This window comes from Bombyx mandarina, chromosome 05, assembly GCF_030267445.1.
Source record: "Bombyx mandarina strain Sakado chromosome 05, ASM3026744v2".
Classification (NCBI taxonomy): Eukaryota; Metazoa; Arthropoda; class Insecta; order Lepidoptera; family Bombycidae; genus Bombyx; species Bombyx mandarina.
Genome location: NC_143212.1, coordinates 1,169,553 through 1,193,588, shown reverse-complemented (window position 1 = coordinate 1,193,588; position 24,036 = coordinate 1,169,553). Strand labels below are relative to the sequence as shown.

General features: G+C 36.4%; 1 protein-coding gene across 2 annotated transcripts in view; it reads right to left on the bottom strand.

Annotated features, from left to right (window-relative positions):
- The window catches only part of Drl-2 (tyrosine-protein kinase derailed 2), a 66,281-nt gene that overhangs the window by 14,615 nt on the left and 27,630 nt on the right, over positions 1–24,036 (bottom strand). Inside the window, exons 2-7 of one of the 2 annotated variants that reach the window (XM_028176843.2) lie at positions 21,180–21,307; positions 17,391–17,497; positions 16,394–16,524; positions 10,117–10,303; positions 2,887–3,017; positions 2,174–2,289 (exon numbers count right to left, since the gene is read on the bottom strand). In XM_028176843.2, the coding sequence (XP_028032644.2) occupies positions 2,174–2,289; positions 2,887–3,017; positions 10,117–10,303; positions 16,394–16,524; positions 17,391–17,497; positions 21,180–21,307 (800 nt within the window). The remainder of the gene's footprint in view (positions 1–2,173; positions 2,290–2,886; positions 3,018–10,116; positions 10,304–16,393; positions 16,525–17,390; positions 17,498–21,179; positions 21,308–24,036) is intronic. The other variant, XM_028176844.2, reaches the window with a different exon arrangement.

Here is a 24,036-nt window from a genome sequence, read left to right as displayed (position 1 = left end):
AAATGGAACAATATTTTAATAAATAGAATGAACGGGCCCGTGCTCTAAACAAGGTTCTCAATTACTCAAAAGAATACAATGTGGACATTATCCCGTTCCATTGAAGATTGACGAACTATGAATTAGGGACCGAGGCATATATTTGTGAAATAAGGAAAATAAATCGTATTATCGTATTTCATAACCAAAAAAACTCTATTCTATAGTGTCAGTGAAGTTGACCGGAAGGCACGTATCTGAGTTAATAATTTCGAAAACAATCTGACATCTAGGAGTCCTAATCTTAAAACTGTAGGATTACTTGATTAACTTCATGACCTTGCGTACAAGAATGGTGTAAGCGCCATAATTATTTAAAATACTACAATACAATGTTTGCAGTGACGATTTTTCCAACGAAAAGTGCGTCCCATAATAAAGAAGTGGTCACAGCATTTTAAGGCATATATTAAAATCAATAGAGATTATTTTGAACGAGCTTCATACTTTCACAGAATGCTTTTATCAGTTTATACCAATTAATACATTGATGCATACGGCAGGAGTAATGGTTTTATGTGCAAAAATCAAGACATGTTTGTGTATATCAATTTTTATAGCAAAACTAAGCTTTATAGTGAAAGTGCCGATAGTTTCCATCTAGATATTTCTATAGATACGCTCGTAGTTTTCAAAAATTATTCGTCAGTTTTTGAGACAACCAAATTATTTGCATAGAATCGAATGCAGAATATTATAGTGGAATGAAAATAGATATTCGCTTTTGTTTATACCACAAGAGAGGGCAATCTAGCGAGCAGTAAACTAAAATCTACTCGAACACCCAACTAATTTATTATACGACAAATTTCGAAGAACAAACCCACGTACGGTTGCCAAATGCTTTTATTGGGTAGTGTGCCAAAACGATGTATGCGCTCAGTAGAATAGCCATTGGGTAAATATATTTTTTAAACATTTTACAATTTAATTATGTACACAAGCAAACGCTTTATTTAACACGTTGACTGCAATGTAGGTCACCGGTGCCCTACGCGGCGCACTGATGTAATTATATCGATTTCTAAGTTCTACTAAGTTCTTTTTTTTTTGTTAATGTATATTTTAAGTATCTTAGAAATAGATGCGTTTTCAGTATCTTCGGATTCGTCTTTCCCAGAGTCTACTAGATACCTGTTCCGCGTCTTAATAAGATGATCGAAGAGAGAAATCGATATAATTACTTCAGTGCGCCACGTACATGGCAGTCAGCGTGTTAATGGGCTTAAAATAATTTTCCAAAACGTATCTTTAGCTTTTACTTTTGATGTTTGATTTCACGTTTATTATCCATATTTTAAATTCTGATGTTTCGAAATGTATATTGTGCGTTGTCATCGACATCCCAGCTCTCATTCTTGAGATTAATAACTAATTATGAAATAAACAACCTTTTTTTTTTCAATATTATATTCTGTAGATCTTATCTTATATCTTATATATCTTATCTTATCTTATATATATATCTTATCTTGACGATTATTCATTCGTTATACATATAAAATATAAAAACTTTCGATGCTCTTTTCAAACCATTCCAAGCATTTTAGTTGGATTTAAGACTTGTTGAAAATTAGATTTTTTTTATATTACTGTAACATATCTTTATATAGTGTTATAACACTGTACAAAGATATTATTATGTACAAACCTATAGGTTTATTTTTCAGTTTCCTCTGAGATTATAACGACTACCATTGAAATTATACCAAGTGGTGTAGATGTTGCAGGATTAAACATTGTGAATTTTATTTTACCGAACGTGAAATTACGATAGATACGCTTCGTGGTCGTAATCTAAATGTTCTTGAAATAAAATTGCATTAACTTATGTTGGCTGAGTGCAAATCTTTCTTTACGATAAGGCGATCGATCATGGAAAATTATGACCTCGTTGTTTTAACGAAGGGTTTTAATGAATTTTGGAAGACCGGTAGGTCTTCGCTGCTCCATATTAAGATACTCTTGTGAAAAGCTTAAATGATACTTACGATGGTCTTTAATAATTATATTTTTTTATTCTTGTTGTAGGCAGACGAGCATACGGCCCACCTGATGAGGAGTGGTTACCGTCACCCAAGGACGTCAGCAACGCTAGTGACAAAGCCAAGCCGCTGACTACTGTAAAATTTACCTGAGATACGTGAGTTAGATTGGACGCAGCGTAGTACGAAACGCGAGAATCCGGCTTCGCATACACATGTTCACCTATCTGCGTTGTTGCGTACGGCGATGGTGATCTTCTACTCCCTGCATAAAAGTAACTCAAGTTTAAAAAAACACGTATGTAACTTGTACTCAGTATAACATATCTAAGAAACTCAAAATTCGATGAAGTTACTACATTTTCGATTAGCTCAAGATCTGCTGTTCATGACTAGCATAGATATAATACCGTTAAGCATCTGTGAGCATTAGATCGAGGTCTCAATCGATTGAATAGCCGCTGTGCCATTCTACAAACCAGAACATACAGAGCGATAGAAATGAACGGAATGTTGATACCTATTACATTTTCGGCTTGGCAACGAATTATGTTTTGCTGCTTGATTGTTATTGGTGGTAGGACCTCTTGAGAGTCAGTACAGGTAGGTACCACCACCCTACCTATTTCTGCCATGAAACAGTAATGCGTTTCGGTTTGAAGAGTGGGGCAACCGTTGTAACTATACTTGAGACCTCAGAACTTATATCTCAAGGTGGGTGACCACTCAACGCCAGTTGGACTGTGAGCTCGTCCACCCATCTAATAAATAAATAAAATATTCGAAAGTATTCTTTCAATTTGATTAAGTTCAAATAAAAAACAGCCCACAGCAAAGGCACCAAAGAATTAAAATCGCTTACCAAACGGAAATTTGTGTAAACTAGCTATCGTGGCGTAGGATCCAGTCGAACTTGGCGGGCGACCAAGCGTATCCAATCTAAGGAGAACATTTTGATGACTCCCGTAGGCCGCTGTGGTGTACGACGTACTGCTTGAAGAAAATTTCGCCATAAGTACAAGCTGATACACGATATCGAATAGGATGATACGGAATGATTTATCTGTAAATAGTGTGAACAAAAAAAAGTGTGTGTGTGTGTGTGTGTGTGTGTGTGTGTGTGCAAGTCACATACGGTAGAGTGAAACTTATAAAAAATAAAAATAATCGCAAGGGTCAACCACTCCGCAGTGCAATGAAGCAGCCTCACCCTGGGGGAGCCGACTGCACGATAACGGTATCCCTATCCCAGGTAAGTATGACTTAGCAAGACAAATACGAGAACGTCTGGTTTTTACTGGTGGTAGGACCTCTTGTGAGTCCGCGCGGGTGGGTACCACAACCCTGCCTATTTTTGCCGTGAAGCAGTAATGCGTTTCGGTTTGAAGGGTGGGGCAGCCGTCGTTAGTATACATGAGACCTTAGAACTTGTATCTCAAGGTGGGTTGGCGCATTTACGTTGTGGATGTCTATGGGCTCCAGTAACCACTTAACATCAGGTGGGCTGTGAGCTCGTCCTGTCCACCCAGCTAAGCAATAAAAAAAAAAGTCTATCAACTGTGTAACATCTCGTCACCGCGATTCAGGAATTGTTGAATTTACGTGCAACGACATCTGTTGATAACAAACTAAATAGAAATAATTGTAAATCATCTTTTATAGTATGAGGGAGCGCCCTCTGTGAATTGCTATTTTAACTTCACGTATAATGTGTTCTATCTGATTCTCTCGCCGGCTGAATCCTATACATTTATTTGTTTGTGTCTCTATGGACTTATTTTTTCGTTTCATTTCGTTTCATCGAGTTTGAAATCACAACGATTCTAAAGAAGTTTCACTTCAATAAGTTCTCTGTCTGGTTCTGTCTGTTTTTCTGCCTACGTCGAAATTTTTAGCAGTTATAGAATCAATTTCATTTCAAGGCCTCCATCCGCCAATTGAGCAGTCTGTGTTTGAATTTTCGAGTATGTTGGCTATAAAAATCAATATGTTTTTTATACATTTGTATAGAGGAAAAATTTACATTCTGTCACAAGTCCTTAAAGGTTATTTTTTAAATCCAAACATACGCGACCTATTTTATCACAAAACAGCCCGATATCAAGTGGCTGAAATATTTTCCGAGTCCATCGCTAAACCGGTGCCGCATCATCCATCAAACGCGTCAGACAAGGGTTCGCCGCCCTTTGTGTTTATTCACATTTTGGTACAAATCACAAGCGTAACGTTCGCTGAGCGATTTAAGTTTAAAATTATTTACGTAACTTGGTCATGCTGGAGATTCTAAAGCGTTCAGAGAGACAGAGAGAGAGAGAGATATAGAGAACACACTTTATTGCACACCAAAACACATTTAATAATAAAAAAACCAGTCAGCAATCATATACATTAGTATAATAGGCGGTCTTATCGCTAAAAGCGATCTCTTCCAGACATCCGTTTAATTTATAGAAATTCTGGAAAAGAAAAAGATATAGCAGGTATATTGTGCTGTATAATTTGTTTTATGGATCTTATTTTCATCTTAGAAGAATAAGAATAAATATTTTCTTGCATTATGTAAGGATTGTGACTCCTATGTCTGTATACGATGGCAGCCACTATTCCCAAGATGTGGCTCTGGATTACCATAGTCCGTCATCGTAGGAAATAAATAAACATATTGCTTGTTATGTTATGACTACCTACCTAGTTAGTAGTAGTAGTTAGTAGTAGTACCTACACGTTAGTAAAGTACTGAAGAATATTAATTTATGTTAAAGGGAAAATATATGATATTTACTGGTGATAGGACCACTTGAGAGCCCGCGCAGGTAGGTACCACCACCCTGCTTATTTCCGCCGTGAAGCAGTAATGCGTTTCGGTTTGAAGGGTGGGGCAGCCGTTGTAATTATACTTGAGACCTTCGAACTTATATCTCAAGGTGGATGGCGCATTTACGTTGTAGATGTCTATGGGCTCCAGTAACCACTTAACACCAAGTGGGCTGTGAGCTCGTCCACCCATCTAAACAATAAAAAAAATATATATATGAATTACGCCCATTCATGGAAACGATGCACACTCCAACTTGCATAAGTGCTCAAAATAGCTGTGCAAAGTTTCAATCGTAATAAAATCGTATAAACGACTCGGAAAACGTACAAATTACGAAGGAAAAAAAAACAACATTAAGTTTGAAGAGATACATAGTTACATATAATTTATAAGTCTCATTTTTATTGGATTTGATTTAAAAACAAAATAATATAAATTTGTTTCATAATAATGAAATATTTCAAGACTTTCACATTAAATGAAATAAAAAAATAAAAAACATTTGGACCACACAGCCGTTTAAGGTCAACACCAAATTGATATTGAGCTGAAATTGGTACAGTATTGGAAATTTATGAGGGGCGCAAAGGCCAATCTAAGGTAAAATTTTTAGCTTAGTATTCTTAATGTTAATTCTAAGTGAACATTGGATAAATATTTTTTCTATTATAATCAAAATTTGAAATTTTAGTGAATTAATCGGAATTCTACTATATTAAACAACTATCTGAACCTATACTTTTTTTTTAATCATAATTATCATTACCGCAGAAAGCACGTTTAGAAAATAACCTACCACTATCCTATAATTTAATCATGTATATAATAGATGAGTGGTAATAATAAATTATCACCAATATTATGACCAGAGTCAAGCTGTTGGCGATAAAGGTACATTATTATGCAGAAGAACAGTGTGTGTGTACCCAGAATCAAGTGGAGTGGATCGCGGCATGGTTGGATGAATGTCAGATCATGTTACAGACGTTTTGGATGGGCAAAGAAGCTCAATTGGGTACCTAATCGAGGCCGTATTTGTTAACGTTACGTTTTCCTTAACCCATCGATCACGTAGGCCGCGATAAGTATGGAAAGACGACATCTAGTTTAAGTGACGCGAAATCACTGAGGCTCCATGTAAATCATATTACATCACCTAGATGGAGGCTATAATCTATACTAATATATTAAAGAGGAAAGATTTGTTTGTTTGTTTGTATTGAATAGAACTCCGAAACTACTGAACCGATTTGAAAATTCTTCCACTGTTTGGAAGCTATACTTTTCCCGAGTGACAGGCTATAATCTTTTTTGAAAAAAAATTAGGGATCCTTACTAAAACTCCAATAATGTAACCCAAGGTGTAAAAATATTACCTAAAATATTCTTTGCATCGCGTGCCTTACGAAAACTATTGACAATAGAATAAAATAATGTACTACGACTTTGTAGAACACATTATTATTTACAAAAAGTCTCGTGACTGCATATGTCTAACTATTATAGCTATGCCGCAATAAGTGTTCTTTTATTTAAAAAAATAAAACAACATCAAATATCGTTGAAAATTTTTTTAAAGAACCGTGTAGAGCCGGAGTGAGCTTCTTGTTTATTATAAAAGATTATGTAACCCTTTGAGATTTCATTTTATAACAATAATAAAATGTAAATACTTCGGTAAATAAACAACATTGGCGAACGAATGCTTTGAAGATAGAAAGTAATAGCATTACCAATTATATTGTAACAACAATTACTTTAACAAGAATAGACATCATAGTATAGTTCTCAAAGCTGTGAAAGTTCATTGTACACTTTCCGAATAAAAAAAAATGACAAATAAAAATTGAAATAAATTTAAATAGACACATATAGACACATATATACATTAGAGTAAAATTGCTATGAACTGGAAAATTTATTTATCTATTATTTATATGTAACAAATTAACGCAAAGTTAAAGAATCTATGAACAAAGCGTATTAACGTTGCAACAGTTAATAACACTGTCAGTTTTCGTTCAAGAATTTTCCTGTAACTTTTATCTCAATTAACCGGGAAGTGGAAAAGTTTGAAAATTTAGAGAGGAAATTCTCATTTCACACTTTATCATAAACGCAAAAGTAAATAACGACTTAGTTATGGGGTTTGTTCTGAAAATATAACTTGTTTCTAGTTTGTTCTAACATTAACGCATTCTAATGTATTAATCAAACCGGAAGAAGGTGCTTTCTCTTTATGGGAAAATGAAAGGTCTTACACATTCCATACATTTTTGACTGTCGAATAAAATCTTTTATTTTACACGGACAAATTCAATTTGCCAATATTTTTTTTGTTAATGAGCATTCGTGTAATCCATATATAGGTATACAGGGAACTGATACAGTCAAGCTGACGCGGTGCCGACCCTCGTATGTGTGTGATCAAATTTCGTGCCGAGCTAATCAATCAATAGTTATAATAAAACAATAAAAAAAATATTATTTTTTGTATGTTTTTGCATTGTGTGTGTGCTGTTTGCTGGTAGATCTCCAGAAGGATTGAATACAATTTGTAGTTTTCCCAGGTTTTCCCTAGCAGACAGTGATTAATTTGGAACAGTAAATTGGAGAACGAAGATTAATTAGGAGTAAAATATATATACCATGTTTCGTTAAAATTCAATTTTGGAAAATAAAATCGCTATTTAAAATAATATATCGGCTTTACTTTTATAGTTCAATAATTTTTATACGACAGTGGCTCTTAGGTTTTCGCGCCCAATATTTAAAGCGATTTCGATGAAATTCAGCGTGATAACAATTAGAACCCTGGTAAAGAATAAAGTCTGTCTTTCATCCCACTACTGAGCACAAATCTTCTCACCCACTACATCGCCCGCGGAATGTAAATTGTAGCCCACAAAGGCGAGTGTGCGGGCAGCAAACTTTGAATAAAATTTAAAAGAAACCATTTAATTCTCATTTTCACAATTTAAGCATTCATTGCCGCTTTATTTAAATAGAGCCTGTTGCAGAAAATCTAAGCCTGGCCCAGACGTCTGTTCCACTTTCGAAAATATCTCTTTCGCTCTAGATAGTGGAGCTATCGTGTTGATTGTTCCAAGCGTAGTAGACAGTTCGTAAAAACAGGAATCATTGAACAATCCTCTATATCTGAACTGATTTCTGATGATCAAGTCAAATTTTCTGTTGATTTACAGTTCCAATATATTTAAATTTCAACGTAGTGTTCTATCTATAAAAGTGATTTATTTGAATTCTATTATGTAAAGTTTAATATTATGTTTTTTACTTCTTTTTTTTTCTCGGCAGGCGCTGAGAAAGAAAAAGCACGCAGGGAAAACTTTACAAAACGATCATTAGACCTGTCGTGCTGTATCGATCTGAGTGTTGGGCGACGAAAGTTAAGCATGAAAGAGGAGTGCATGCGGCAGAGATGCGAATGTTGAGATGGATGTGTGGAGTGACAAGAATGGATAAGATAAAGAATGAGTATATCAGAGGAAGTGTGAAAGTGGCCCCGGTAAACAACAAGTTAAGGAGCGGACGGTTAGCGTGGTATGGACATGCGTAGAGAGAAGATGCATGTGACTAGGAGATGTATGGAAATGGTAGTGCAAGGTTTTTACTGGTGGTAGGACCTCTTGTGAGTCCGCACGGGTAGGTACCACCGCCCCGCCTATTTCTGCCGTGAAGCAGTAATGCGTTTCGGTTTGAAGGGTGGGGCATCCGTGGTGACTATACTGATACCTTAGAACTATATCTCAAGGTGTGTGGCGCATTTACCCACTTAACATCAGGTGGGCTGTGAGCTCGTCCACACAACTAAGCAATAAAAAAAAAAAAAAAAAGATTGAGGGGGAAGAGGTCGACCGAAGAAGACATGGATGGAGTGTGTGAATGACGATATGAGAGAGAGAGGAGTGAGTGTTGAGATGACGGCTGATAGAAGAGAATGGAAGAGAAAAATTAGCTGTGCCGACCCCACCTAGTGGGATAAGGTGGAGAAAAAAAGAAAAAAAAAGAAAAGACGCTGGTACGTATTTATTATTTACGGGCCTTAGCCAAGTATATAATAAGAAATAAATGTTTTTAATGTTCGTCAGTTGAGTTTTCTTCTATTTCTAAAAACTTACGAACAGTTCTACATGTGTTTAATATAGCAGCTTTTTGTAGTTGCATGTAAGTGTTGGGTTTCAGAGCAATCAACTTCAGGCTGTGGTGGAAGTGCTTAAGGGACAACGCCTGTGGTGGAAATGACAATTAGAACTATGTTAATTTTTTCCTGGTTCCATATTCTAGTAACTTTTTCTTTCAGGTCTATATATTTGTTAATTTTTTCTGTTATTATTATGATTATTATTATTAAGACATGAATTAAAGAAGCTCATAATTTTGGGTCGCATAGAAGGCAAGCGCGCCGTGGGCAGAACGCCAGCCAGATGGTCGTCAGATCTGGTTAAAAAAGCGGTTGGTGATGGTCTATAGTCTATAGCATGCGGTCCATGCCACCCATGACCAAACGCTATGGAGAAAAGTCACACGTGATCACGATCCTCAGCGGTGAGGGAACGATATAGAAGAATGTAAAGCTTTACATCATATCACTTTGATAAAGCTCCAAGTTAACTAAGCCTTATTTTAGGCTATAGGGCTATGAGGCTGTTGCCAATAAATACCAACAGAAGCCCGATATTAAATAAGAAGTTAATGATTCACTTCAATACCGCCTTGGTGAAACATAGTCAAATATAACATTCTTTCGTCTAATAACTCTAAGGCTCCCCGTGCACTAGGCAGCCAGGCTGCGGCAACCGAGATATTTGCGCAGCCAGTTATAGCAGTCAATCGACACCACTTTATAATCTTTTCGTCGACCAATTTGGACTTTATCTCGTAAAAACCGCAAAGCAAAGAAAATACACTGGATTCATCCTCTTTTTCTAGAATAGCATTCAAAAGGCTTATTCTATAACTATTTTAAAGATGTTCATACATACCCAGACCGGTTTTTTTAAATACAAGAGATTGTACAAGCATGCTGTGTCATATAACTAACATTTGACAAAACGAATATGCGTTGACTGCTACAGCAAGTACGCGGGGACTGACAGCAGCCACATACACTCGCCAACACTCGCTCTGGCTGCCATGCAACAGTCGCGTTATATTGGCTGCCGCTGCCAAGAGTTCCGGGCTGCCTAGTGTGCGGAGAGTCTTATACATTAAAGCTACAACGTGCCTTGTCATGCACAGTTCGCAACTTACTGTATCGAGTCGTGGTGCCTTTGCTTGCTGCCCCGCTTGTACAGGGTTCCGGCTGCGGCGGCGGCAGCGAGCAGCGCTAATGCTGCGGCCGCACAGCCCCCCGCCGCGAATAGAACTCCGCTCGGACCACGGGAAGCGTCGCCGGCTAAACGTGCCGACTCATTGTGGGTCACTATGGTCGCCAAGCCTGTGAAAGTGAGTGTTATTAGAAATTAACGTGATTAGACATTGTAGATATTAAACATGTACTTCATTCAAAATAGTTACATGGAGTTTTTTGTAATGGGCATATGAGAACGGAAAAAAACAAACAAAAACGCTTTCTGAGCAACTCTCTGTAATAGCCCACGCTCAGCTCTGAAGACACCGGTGCATGAAGTAGCAGGTGCTTAAGTTTTATAAAGTGAAAGTGAATTTAGATTATTTTAATAAATGAAATAGAGTAATAACTGTTACGCCGGTAAGAGTAACGCCATCTAGCGCCGAATAGCAGAATCGAATATGAAAAAAAACTAGTAAAGTCAAGAGCGCACGAGAAGTACGACGCCATCTATTGTCAAGCGGCGGAAACGCATATCGAAAATACTCGACTTGTGAGGAATGTTCTCGATGATTCTAGGCATGTCGTATCGACTATAAAAAGCGTTGCAGGGATGTCACCAAGTCGAAATAGCGAACGGATCACCTGGAGCGAAGCGAAGGAAGCGAATTGAGAATTTTAAGGTGTTTGTTAAGTGTTTTAAGTATTCTAAGTGTTAATAGAGTTGTAATTTATATTTCGGTAGAACTTTTATTTATACCGAACCCCAGTGCGTAACAGTAATGAACCGTTTTAATATTGACACCGACTAAAGATTGCAAATAATTTCTTTGCAGAGCGCTCCGATAACATCTCTACTCTTTCTTTATACTATCGCATCACACGTCATCAGAGCCGGGTTCCTCCTTAGCACTCATGTACAGAGCAACAACTACATAGATATTTTTAACGTTGCTACAATTTGATATGACTCTCTTGAAACGAGGCTTAAGAAGAGCCATAATTAAAACTGCTTTTACGGTTTAATCTCTCGTTTTTTTATAGTCATCATAACATTTCCGACGTTTTGATACTCCAAATTTCGTGGTGAGGGACGGACGACTGACCCCGAAAACTGACTGTGAACACTAAGCTGGTTCGCAAAAACAGTTTTAAGTATGCCTTTGCGATCAGAGAAAAGTAAAAAAAAACTTTAAGAAGAGTCCTTCTAGGCAAGCAGTGGCTTAGCTGTACCCCTGGTATTGAGATCATCAATTGGTCAAAACGAGCACATACCGACAGATACGCTTTCTGCTAAGATGTCATCGACGGTAAATATAAAAAAAGATGTGTGGTGTCGTGGGACACCGGATAGGAACGAAGTTCCTTGTTACAAAAATATTAATTTAAAGTTCTATTCGAAGTATAAAGAAAATAAAACTGGAGGTTTCGCAACAACCCACAATCATTCGGTAACGTGCGAACTTATTGTGGTACACTTCATTCACGATTGTTTGCATATGAATTAGTGTATTGCGCAAACGAACGCTCTAAGATCGTGGTCAATGAAAGATAAAAAAATATGTTATTTATTGTATGTTATTACAAAGTTAAGTCGTACACTGTGTGCATTACTAATAAAAATCTTACGTTACGGACGTTTTTTCCCGGTTAGGGTACCCCTCCGCATCGTCCCGTAAGGAACTTCGTTCCAAAAACACATTACACATCAATCCTAATGTCAAAACATCACTCGAATTTTCCCACAAACGACATAGAATATACACAATGATTCGAATTCAACGATAAACCCGACGAACGACGTATTTGAATTACAATAAAAATCTGTCCATTTCACGAAAATTGTTCACACTTTAAAAAAACACTTCGCCGAAAAAAAAATGCGAAACAGTGCTAAAAAATAATAACAACGAACACAGCTCACTGAAAAGAAACGAGAAAATTTCCAAGTCAAATAAAAGTATACAATGGAACAATCGATACTCCCTTGTAAACACATTAAAATAGGGGTGAGTACCGCCTCGGGCACCCTGATACGTCTTTATCCCTCTAAGAATATCCTGTTGCGTCTACAGAATCGTCTACATGCTAATAAAGAGTGTAGGGGAGTGATTTGTAGGGGATGTTTATATATTGATACGGTGAAGCGATTTCAATGACTGTTTACTGTCGTGGAAAACTGAAGTTTCAAAAAAGATTTTTGCAAAAGTAAATTATAATGTTCAGTCCTTAAAGATTATTGTATAGTAAATATAAACCTAGTTTGATTATTTAATTAAATTAAATTTTGCTGATCTACTAAAATACCACCTGCAGCATAATCAACATAGTTAAGCTTATAATGTTTAAAAATTAATTTAGTCCAAAAACTTCTTTGAACAAAAACAAACAGAGCAAATTCATAAAACTTTTAGTGCTTGTTCACAGAATTGATTGAAACTAATGTATAAACCAAAGGTTATGGTGAAATATCACGAAAATTTATCAAACGATTGAATACAAATTATACTTCCTAACTATGACTAAAATGGTAAGTTCAGACTGACTCATAATATTCTCTTAGTCACTAAATTATTATTCATACGCCTTATTCAGAACAATATTAATGTAACTTTACTGGTGGTAGGACTAGGACCTCTTGTGAGTCCGCGCGGGTGGGTACCACCACCCTGCCTATTTCTGCCGTGAAGCAGTAATGCCTTTTGGTTTGAAGGGTGGAGTAGCCGTTGTAACTATACTGAGACCTTAGAACTTAAATCTCAAGGTGGGTGGCGCATTTACATTGTAGATGTCTATGGGCTCCAGTAACCACTTATAATCACGTGGGCTGTGAGCTCGTCCACCCATCTAAGCAATAAAAAAATATATATATTTAAGTGAACAAATTTTATTTTAATGACATTGTATAATCTATAGCACCCCTCGAAATTATTTTCAGTACACCATTTATGATGCTCGTAAAACGATTATGCTGTGGAGGGTACAGTTTTTCAATAGTGTATGAATTTGTAAGTGGATTGTTCGGGGTTCCGGTAAAGTTATTATTACAGTTTATGTAACAGTAATTGTCTTGAAAATTGTTGTATCAATGTTTTGTTATTCAAGTGACGCGGTTCAAAACTTTTGTTATTAAAGTTTATTATAAGTTTGATTGATGGTAGGCGCCTTATAAATTCGTTTTTGTTTTTCGAAGGATAAATTACTACAGAAATGTTATTATATAATCGATGGTGCAAATGTGACATTTTCATCGAAGCACCTACTATTTTGCATATTCAGCGTAAATTTGTGTTTCTTATGAATTCAAGCAATTTGTATAAGTTAATCTTTTTTGAATTCAAATTCAATGCCGCCAAGGGGTTTCCCAAGCCATATGAGAAGCTTTTCTTCAAATAAGGTTTCAAGAGTTATTGATGCTTGATTTAGGCTTGAATGTACCCTATATGTGACGTCCATAAGACCTACCGTCATATGCGCCGTTTTGACACCAGCTAAAATTTTCCTTTTTTTTTTATTGCTTAGATGGGTGGACGAGCTCACAGCCCACCTGGTGTTAAGTGGTTACTGGAGCCCATAGACATCCACAACGTAATTGCACCACCCACCTTGAGATATAAGTTCTAAGGTCTCAGTATAGCTACAACGGCTGCCCCACCCTTCAAACCGAAACGCATAACTGCTTCACGGCAGAAATAGGCAGGGCGATGGTACCCACCCGCGCGGACTCACAAAAGGTCCTACCACCAGTAATTACGCAAATTATAATTTTGCGGGTTTCATTTTTATTACACGATGTTATTCCTTCACCGTGGAAGTCAATCGTGAACATTTGTTGAGTACGTATTTCATTAGAAAAATTTGGTACCCGCCTGAGATTCGAACATCGGGGCATCGCTCAACATGAATGCACCGGACGTCGTATCCGTTAGGCCACGACGACTTCAAAACTATTTTAACGACTTTGTAAATATCCGTTTTGGTAATTTCTTTTCACAACAAGCGCTGCTGATTCGGCGATCTCATGGGTACGTCTGAATGGTGAAGCTGTCACTTTCAGACTTGTGAGATTGCCACTATATTTTCAGTTTTCATAACACGAAATGTGTGTATAAATACATTGAGATAATTAGTAATTTAAAAATAGTTGACGATACCTAATAAGCAACATATTTACTACCAATATTACTGCAGAGAAATGAGAGCGGTGGACTGATTTTTGAGTCTGAATTTTCAATAAAACCTCGCAGCACTTTTAGACGCCTGTATTCCTTATTGAGCATTCAAGGGGAAGAGAAGGCTACCAACTTAAAACAATAACATTTTTATACATATTGTTACGCACTGGGGTTCGGGATAAATAAAATTGTACCGAATTACAAGTTAGCACTCTATTAGCACTTAAAACACTTCACAAACACTTTAAAATTCTCAGTTCGCTTCTTCTGCTTTGCTTCAGATGATCCGTTCGCTGTTTCGCTTCGAGTCGTTCCGATTACTAACTGCGTGCCATCTCTGCAACGATTTTAATATAGCCGAAACGAAATCCCTAGAATCGTCGAGAATATTCCAGAAAAGCCGAGTACCATGCTTCCGCTATCTGACAATAGATGGCGTTGTACTTCTCGAGCGTTCTAGATCCTACTAGATCTTTCGATATTTGTTCGACTATTCGGCGATAGATGGTGTTACTCTTACCGGGTAACAATATGTTGGATATAAATACCGACAGTTATATATATTAAAATAAGGCTTGACTAGTTTGACATTTTGTTCTTAGTACTCTCATCTAGTTACCAATAGGAAAGAAAATAGAATGCACATTCATGCAACGCGTATTCGATAAAAACTTTATATTCCCACGATTATTTCGATTAGATTTTTTTTTTATTGTTCTTGTAGGCTGACGAGCACACGGCCCACCTGATAGTGAGTGGTTACCGTCACCCATGGACTTCAGCAATGCCAGGGACAGAACTAAGCCGCTGCCTACCGATGTTATAAAACACCTATTCATGAACCTAACGTCTATATTAGAGAAAGATAATACAGATACAATATTCGGCGCGCGGGACAGGTTGATTGATTAAAAATAGGCCGTCGGGTGATTTACGACGATCGCGCCTCAGTTCATTTCGCGTGAGAAAAACTGAATAAATTGATATGAAAAAATATGATGTACTGCCTCATCTAGACAGCCGTTTTTATCGTCAAAATTATAAATATTTACTATAATCATATATATACCTTTCATGGCTTAGCTGGTTATAGGGCGAATTTAAGTAAATAAAAAAATATATAAAATATTCTTCGTGTATAATATGACTAGCGACCCGCCCTCGCTTCGCTTCGGAAACATTAAAACACACATGAAACCAAAAAAAATAAATAAATAAAAAATAAAAAAAGTAGCCTATGTTCATCAGGGACAATGTCGGCTTCTAATGGAAAAATAATTTTTCAAATCGGTCCAGTAGTTTCGGAGCCTATTCGAAACAAACAAACAAACAAACAAATCTTTCCTCTTTATAATATTAGTATAGATTGCTCTGGGTGATCTCTGAAGCAGCCGCACCAAGTTTGACGGAGTTTTCACTAACACGTAGCTCAGATAATAATGAAAGAAATATCTTAAGTTTTTAGCTTAATAGCTTAGAATAATATTTCTAGTTCCTCATGAAATTAAAAAAGGCATAATAAAATTGTGAACATTATTCGATTGAAATAGGCATGTAGTTTTAATATCAGACCAAGCCATCACAAAGCGTAGCCAGATTTAGCTTATTATCAGTAAGACCGTTTTTATTGACAGGTTTTTACTAGCTTGGTGTGTGTAAGTAACGGAAGCTTTATTTTCAGTGATTTAAAGACATCCTCTTATTAAAATTAAAATTGATACACGCGTCAACGACAGTCGACCGTCGACAGGACAATAACTTCATAGCTTCGCTGAAATATCCTGATCGGTATCAACAGGCTAAAAAATATGAAATTAATTGCGAAATCGGTTTGCTGTTTAAGAGTGTTTTTTTTTTAGTTTTTAAACAATAATTACTGTTATTTTTTTTAAATATACTATCACTCACACTGAGATATCAGATCGAAGTCTCAATTTTCTTGTGTAAGAACTGTCTTTTGAATCAGACGCATATGACGGCAGCCGGCGCGATTTGCGTTTTGAATTCGGAATAGTGTTACTTACTTAGGCTGGTTCATTATATCCTTATTTCGTGTAATCACCTTTTAAGCAGATCTTGTTCCTTTTGAAGGTCAATCGGATGTCGTTGTGGGCGCGGTCGGGAACCGATATGTTCAGTTGAATTGTGACTAGGTTTTCTGCACTTCTCGTACCGGTACACGGCAAACGAATCCTTGGAACAGAGAAATGATCATGAAGGCTTGGTGTGGCAAGGTCTCTGGCTATAATTCAATTTGATACTGGGACTTCATGCCCCAATGTACCAAGGTAGCAGCAGCATCAACGTTATGGACGATATTCTCCGGTACCCACTTTTTCATTTATTTATTGCTTAGATAGGTGGACGAGCTCACAGCCCACCTGGTGTTAAGTGGTTACTGGAGCCCATAGACATCTACAACGTAAATGCGAAATCCACCTTGAGATATAAGTTCTAAGGTCTCAAGTATAGTTACAACGGCTGCCCCACCCTTCAAACCGAAACGCATTACTGCTTCACGGCAGAAATAGGCAAAGTGGTGGTACCTACCCGTGCGGACTCACAAGAGGTCCTACCACCACTTCACATTAAGTAAGCCGAGAGCGCATAAATCAAAGCAAATACAATTTTACTTTTCAAAAAACTATGAGAGCTATTTATAGCTAATAATATTTTCATATAAATCCTATTGGTAGTCTACCGTGAAATTAAATAATGTCTATATTGCCTTCTAAATTAAAGATCGTAGTGCTTTTACGATTTACTGTAGTATTATTATCAAATACACTATCTCTTAGTTCGGTGTTTTATTTAGATTAGATCCGAGCAGTCTTTAAATACAATAATGTGTTTCAATAATTATTTTCGTTCAACTAACAGAATTAGGCCGATGCCCTGCGGCTGACATCGATGCATTAGAGTATAAAACAACAAAAAAACAAAATGTATACTATAATCTACTGTCTAATATTGTCTTTTCTAAAGCATTTTCAATGCACTTTTTCGTCGCCAATAAACGTTTTTCACAATAAAAAGTAGAGCTTAGTTGAAAATCTTACCGAAAAGTCTGTAGAGTTGTGGGCACATATCCCCGTTCAGAGATATTGACCTGTGGCGGCAACATGGCGCCTCTAGCCTCATACTCTATAGCCATCACGTACGGAAGCTGAACAATACACATGCTATGCATAAATACTTGTAAATTGTTCAAACAGCGGGCGTTCGTAGCGGCGGACAATCTTGAGAATTTATAGGGTGTTTAAAATGAGTTTGTGATCTTTGTTGGAAAAGACCTAACTTGTCTCTAGACGTTTAATAATACCGAAGTGTCGGAAAACTATTTTCCCGGCTTCTACTATCCAAGATAAGATAAAATCTAAGCTCAGGTGCATTTATGGCATTATCTCCTGTTTCCACGAGTCCTAGACGAAATTAAAACTACTTATACATTTTAATTTCGCGTTTTCTATTGTTTTATATTGCTTCCGACGTTTTGGATATAGTACTTTATAGGTTTTATGTCACGGACGACTGTCGTTAAAGTATTCTTAGCTATGCTTTTTTGTGTGTAATTTTTTATTGGACGTCCGCTCAATTATATTTGTAAGTCTATGGTTACGTATTTAAGTCTGCATTTCATCGACTCAGTGGCTGTATGAAAAAAAAAAAATAACACCGATCGCTTTTAGATCAATCAATCGTGAGACTATGCAGCTATGATAAGCTGATTTATTAATACGTGACCATAGTCGATAAAATAGTCGGTACTATATTTTTTATTTTTTTTATTGCTTAGATGGGTGGACGAGCTCACAGCCCACCTGATTTTAAGTGGTTACTGGAGCCCATAGACATCTACAACGTAAGTGCGCCACCCACCTTGAGATATAAGTTCTAAGGTGGGTGGTGGTATAGTTACAACGGCTGCCCCGCCCTTCAAACCGAAACTCATTACTGCTTCACGGCAGAAATAGGCAGGGTGGTGGTACGTACCCGTGCGGACTCACAAGATGTCCTACCACCAGTAAAAAATAGTAACCAGTAGAATATTCAGAACACATACATTTGCAAAGATAACAAATGTTAACTGGATCCGTTGCATGCGTGGCGACTAAGCTATTTAGTCTTGATAAAATCGTGGATAAGACAAAGTCAACTAATCTATCTATCTATCTCTTAGGTTTATGGCGTTTCCTTTTAGATTTCGCCAATGTCAAGTGTATTTAATACTCTGCTTTCTATAGCGGGCTTCGTGAACGAGCAAGGTCACAGATATTCACTAAGAATTAACTGAGTAGCTAAGAATGTTTGATGACAGGATCTCTGTTGATTTACCTAAAACAAAAGTCAACTAAACTACATATTAGGTCAATGTGACAATTATGTATGAATGAGCTTCACTCGAGCGCTCTAATTACGGGGTTTGTATAGGAAATGAAACATAATGAGTTTGTAATCGAATATGTCAAAACGTGGCACCGCAGCGTAACGCGATTTGAGCGAATTAATTTTTTTATATAAAATTACTAGCGACCCGCCCTTGCTTCGCTTCGGAAACTGTAATTTATTATTGATTTCTGCACTATTTAATGGATGTTATTATATATAAGCCTTCCTCTTTAATCACTCTATCTATTAAAAAAACCGCATCAAAATCCGTTGCGTAGTTTTAAAGATTTAAGCATACACAGGGACAGACAGATATAGGGACAGAGAAAGCGACTTTGTTTTATATTATTTAGTGATATGAATAATATACGAATTTAAACTAAAAGTATATAAAAATGAAATAACGCTTATATAAAGCTCACAAAGAAATCACAAGGACACGAGATTGAATTTTCGAATACTACTGGAATACTTATTATTGCCATTTTGTTTGTACCGGCTTCTTCATCGTTCGATGGTTAATTTTTATTCCGGACCAATTATGTTTCTAGTTTCATCTCAAACATTGACAACATTGGGACGTGGGACTCGTAACTAGCAAGTCAGAAGTAAATTAATTTTTCCTAAGTGAAGGGGAACTTTAAAGATTAAAAAAAAAAACCTTTTCACATAATTCATCTAAACTGGAAATTCTCAACAAAAACCCAGTCCTTAATCCAGTCTTTTGTTTATCATAATTGAATCGCGTTCAGAACGAATTGAAACTGCCGGTCGTCATCCGTTTGAATCGATATTAAACGACCGCCAAATGAATAGAACATAATTTTGATATAACGAATTTAGAATATTCCAGAAAACTTATTTTTCGGAAACATAGTTGAATTTCCGGATATTTTGTTTAACTTTGATGTTATTAGATTTTAATCGTTGTATGATGAATACACGAATGAGTAAAATATTGAACGATGAAAATATACTCAAAAGTTTGGTTTATGAATCTAATTGTTCATTAAAAAATGAAATAAGATATATAGGAAGATACTGGAAAATCCAAAAGTTTTTTTAGGAAGGGCTCCCTCCGAGGATTTTTGCATATTAATTAATATTGTTCTCGGGCCTTTCAAATACCAACACTATAATTACTAACCGTTATCTAAATTCATACAGGGTAATAGGTAACTATTCCCGAAGGTGGCAAATAGTACCCGCCTTACAGAGGAATAAGCGTCGAATGCCCGCTTCTCGTGATTATTTTATTGCAATCGCATCCTGCCATTAAATGCAGTTAATGTCATATTTAACTATCAGTGATAAATGTATTTTTTGTTGGATTCAAATCTAACTGCCAGGCGACTTAGCCTAATAAGTGTATGGTAGAAATAAAGAATTAAAAAAAACATCTTACTGCCTGCAACCATCCTACGTATTTTTGTAGCAAAAGTAATAATGTACTCCGGGTTAAAGGATGGAAATAATAGAATCGAGACTGTAAGCTACATAAGTATCAGAAAGCGCTACCTACAGTAACTATCTATTACTAGTAAATCCATAATATCACCTATTTACATCATAACATTTACAAAAAAAAAAAAAAAAAATCAAAATGGGCTAGAAATATCGAAATCGCGTTCGTATGTCATGATTTAAAAAATAAATTCCACATGAAAACATTTTCACAGTCAAATGAAATGTCAATTATATGTGCAAATATATGTATTGTGATAAGCCTATACAGTATTTTTCCAATAGAACGCTTCCGTCTATCTCATATCCCGATCGCATTATCGGCGCGTGATTTGGCAATGGAATTTTCATTTCAACACAATACGAATCGCTTTGAATATTTTTTAAGCGGTTTTATTGGTATTAGGGTTTCCCATCGTAATACGAGGAAGATGATTTTTCTTTTAGGGTTATATTTTTTATTTTACAAAACAATTTATTAGCTGTAGTTTCGTTATATCAAAATTAGAATGATTTCAGGACTATGAATTCAGTTTTTACTACTTTTTTGTAATTCAAATAGTTTTATCACATTTATCTAATAATATACTGATATTAATCCTACTGTTGGATTGATTATGAAAATATTAATTATTTATGTGGTTTGTTATTTACTATTAGCGGGCAATTGACACTCAGAAATAAATGAGCCAATCACACTATTTTATAAACACTTATAATGCTCTGGTAATATACAGTTTATTATAATAATATTAACAACTTCAACTTCGTGATTTCCGACGACTTAGATATTATTCATGTCCATTTAATATGTTAACTATTGTATAATATTATTTACAGTGTCTTTTACGCAAACTGATGGAAATTATAATGTTAAAAATAGTGAACGCGAAATTGACTTTTGAATTATTATTTTTATTATGTCTACGACTCTAACTGGAAACCGGAGAAGATTATAACTTATTAGAATTAGTTCAAATAAAGTTTAACATTACCGGCGTTCGTCCAAGGGCTTGCCACATAAACTCCAAGTCGGCGATATGTGCCGGAACGGGCACAATGAAACTCGTAGCGTAAGTGTTCACGACTCCTTCTCGAACGTAGTACAACTCAGCGTCCAAGCCTGAGAACAAAAACAAAACGTTCTTATTTACAAAAGTTAAAATAAGTTAAAGTAATGTAAGGTTCATTTTAACGATAATTTGACATTTGTTGTTGTTGTAGTCCTACGGTACTCCATTGTCATCTCACCCTGTCGTGCGACATCACTTGACACTTAGCGTGAGCGTTACAATGATTTTACAATTTGTTTTGTTTTTAAACACATTTGAAATACTTAATTAATAGAAAAAAAATGTGTGTTTAAGTCGAAGTTTTTTTATTTATTGCTTAGATGGGTGAACGAGCTCACAGCCCACCTGGTGTTAAGTGATTACTGGAGCCCATAGACATCCAGAACGTAAATGCACCACCCACCTTGAGATATAAGTTCTAAGGTCTCAAGTATAGTTACAACGGCTGCCCCCCCGCCCTTCAAACCGAAACGCATTACTGCTTCACGGCAGAAATAGCCACGGTGGTGGTACCCACCCGTGCGGACTCACAAGACTCCTACCACCAGTGGTTAGTTATGTAAATATTGTAAACCTCCCATTTTTCCGATAATTTGACACTTAAGGTAAATCTTACAACCATTTTAAATCTAAAATTCGTTTTTTTTAAACACATTTGAAATACATAATTAATACAAAAAATATTTTTATGTTTAAGTCGAAGTCTTGTTTCATTGTATAACCCTTTGACTCGCATGTAGGGTCAGGTCCCTAAGGCGCCGGAATATCTCATAGACACTGGGAAAGACGAATCCGAAGATGCTGTGAATGAATTTATTTCTAAGAGACCTAAAATACTAAAGCATGCACATTAACAAATAAAAGAAGGCAAAGCAAGGCAATCCAGGTGCCTTAGGAACAGAAATTAACATACCCACTTTAGTGGGCCGCGCAAGATCACCGGTGCGTCCTTACGGATCCATCAGATCCAATAACGTTTGCATTAGACGCTTTCAACTCTAACACTAGGAGCAACTTAGGGACCCCGGTAACCGTACTCGTCGAAGTCGACAAAGAGTTCGCCGTGCAACCTAACCCATGAATCAGCTCGCTGAGTTTCTCGCCGGATCTCAGCGGGTCACGATTCGATCCGGTAGTAGATTCATTCGCGAAGCAGTTGCTCTTGTGTTGTTAGGTCTCCTTCGGACGCGCTCGGGCAGCTATTAACAAATCTCACCCCTCCTAGCTGAACCTTTGCTCGCCCGCCTGTCCTGGTGAAACTGGAAAGGCCTCGGGGCTACCAGTAATCCTTCAATCATAAAAAAGGGCACCGGTGACCTACACGGCAACAAAGGGATAACCATTGTCGGGATAGTGGTACCTACCCGTATGGTCTTACAGTGCGCCTCAACACCATTATCACCTAAGCAGAATGTTTATTTTCTCTAAACTAATTTCATATTTGTCAAATGCATACAGTAAAATAATGGTGTTAGTACTCAGAGCTTGTCTATTCGTGATATTAATTAAGTAATTACTATTTTCAACAAAATTATGCTACATCAGTGAAATCATATTTTAAACCAGTATAAAAAATATCCATTGGAGTGACTAGAACACTTTTTTTGTTGCAAATTGAATTATTTAAAAATGCAAAACACGCAACGACGGTACTGTACCCTAAAATGCTCTCATCTTCAATACGAACGATTTCCACTACAGTATTGCAAGTTTTATTCCCTTGGGGTGTGACACGTCAAATTATCCAACTAAATCTATTTGCTTAGACGAAAGGACAGTTTTTTGCATACTACGATTTTCATTATTGATACTTTACGTTATCTTTTTTAGAATAGCTGAGTTGCGCTGAATTGGAAATACATTTTTAAAAACATTTGTTTTCTTATTTATTAATTAATTTAAAGCATTTGTAAATTGGTATTTATTAAGTAAATAGGTGTTACGGCCTCAAAGCCGCCGCCGCTTTAAAATATTATTTGATTGATCGTCTCAATTTTGAACACTCAATGAATATCGTACTGTATTCAATGAATGAACTAGACAGGCTACCAGCCAAGTTTCTCGCCGAATCAAGAATGAGAAGTCAGTGGGTCGTGATTCTGATCCGGTGGTAGATTCTGCGAAGCTGCTCTTGCTAGGGCTAGTGTTGACAAATTCACTTAGGTTGAGCCCGCGAGTTAAGGAAAAAGCAGGTCACTTTAAAAAAAATCTAATGTGCAACTCAGACGCAGTGGAAGTGAAACCTGCCGAAGTATTATAAATCATTTTAATCTTCCGAGGCTTCATGTATTACACATATTTGTACTTTTCAGTATCGCTTCTCCGTTGAATCGAGTTTCAAATCATAACAGTGCTAAAAATCCCTCGACATAAATTCGAATTTAGTCTAGACGATATATTTTAAAGTATCAAAATCGTTCGATCGGAACACGGCACGGGGACAGTAAAGCGGACGAGACAGTGAAACGAACTGGATATGAAGTGGCACTTTGCGCAATTGATGAATTACTACCCCTGCATATAACAAGCCCAGCCCTCCTCTATATACCTGATAACCCATTCTGAATTCGTATTTTATATCAAAGAACCCAATAAATTAGTTTATGTAAATTTTGATATTTAATGTACTATGGACAATTGAATTATAAAAGTGTGTATTAAAAATTAAAAAAATATAGTTTAAAAAAAAAAGTGTGTGTGTCCGCTCCGACGCACGACTGGAGTTTACTGGATATAAAAAATTAAACGAAACAATACGAGAAATAGTTCTATATTACGA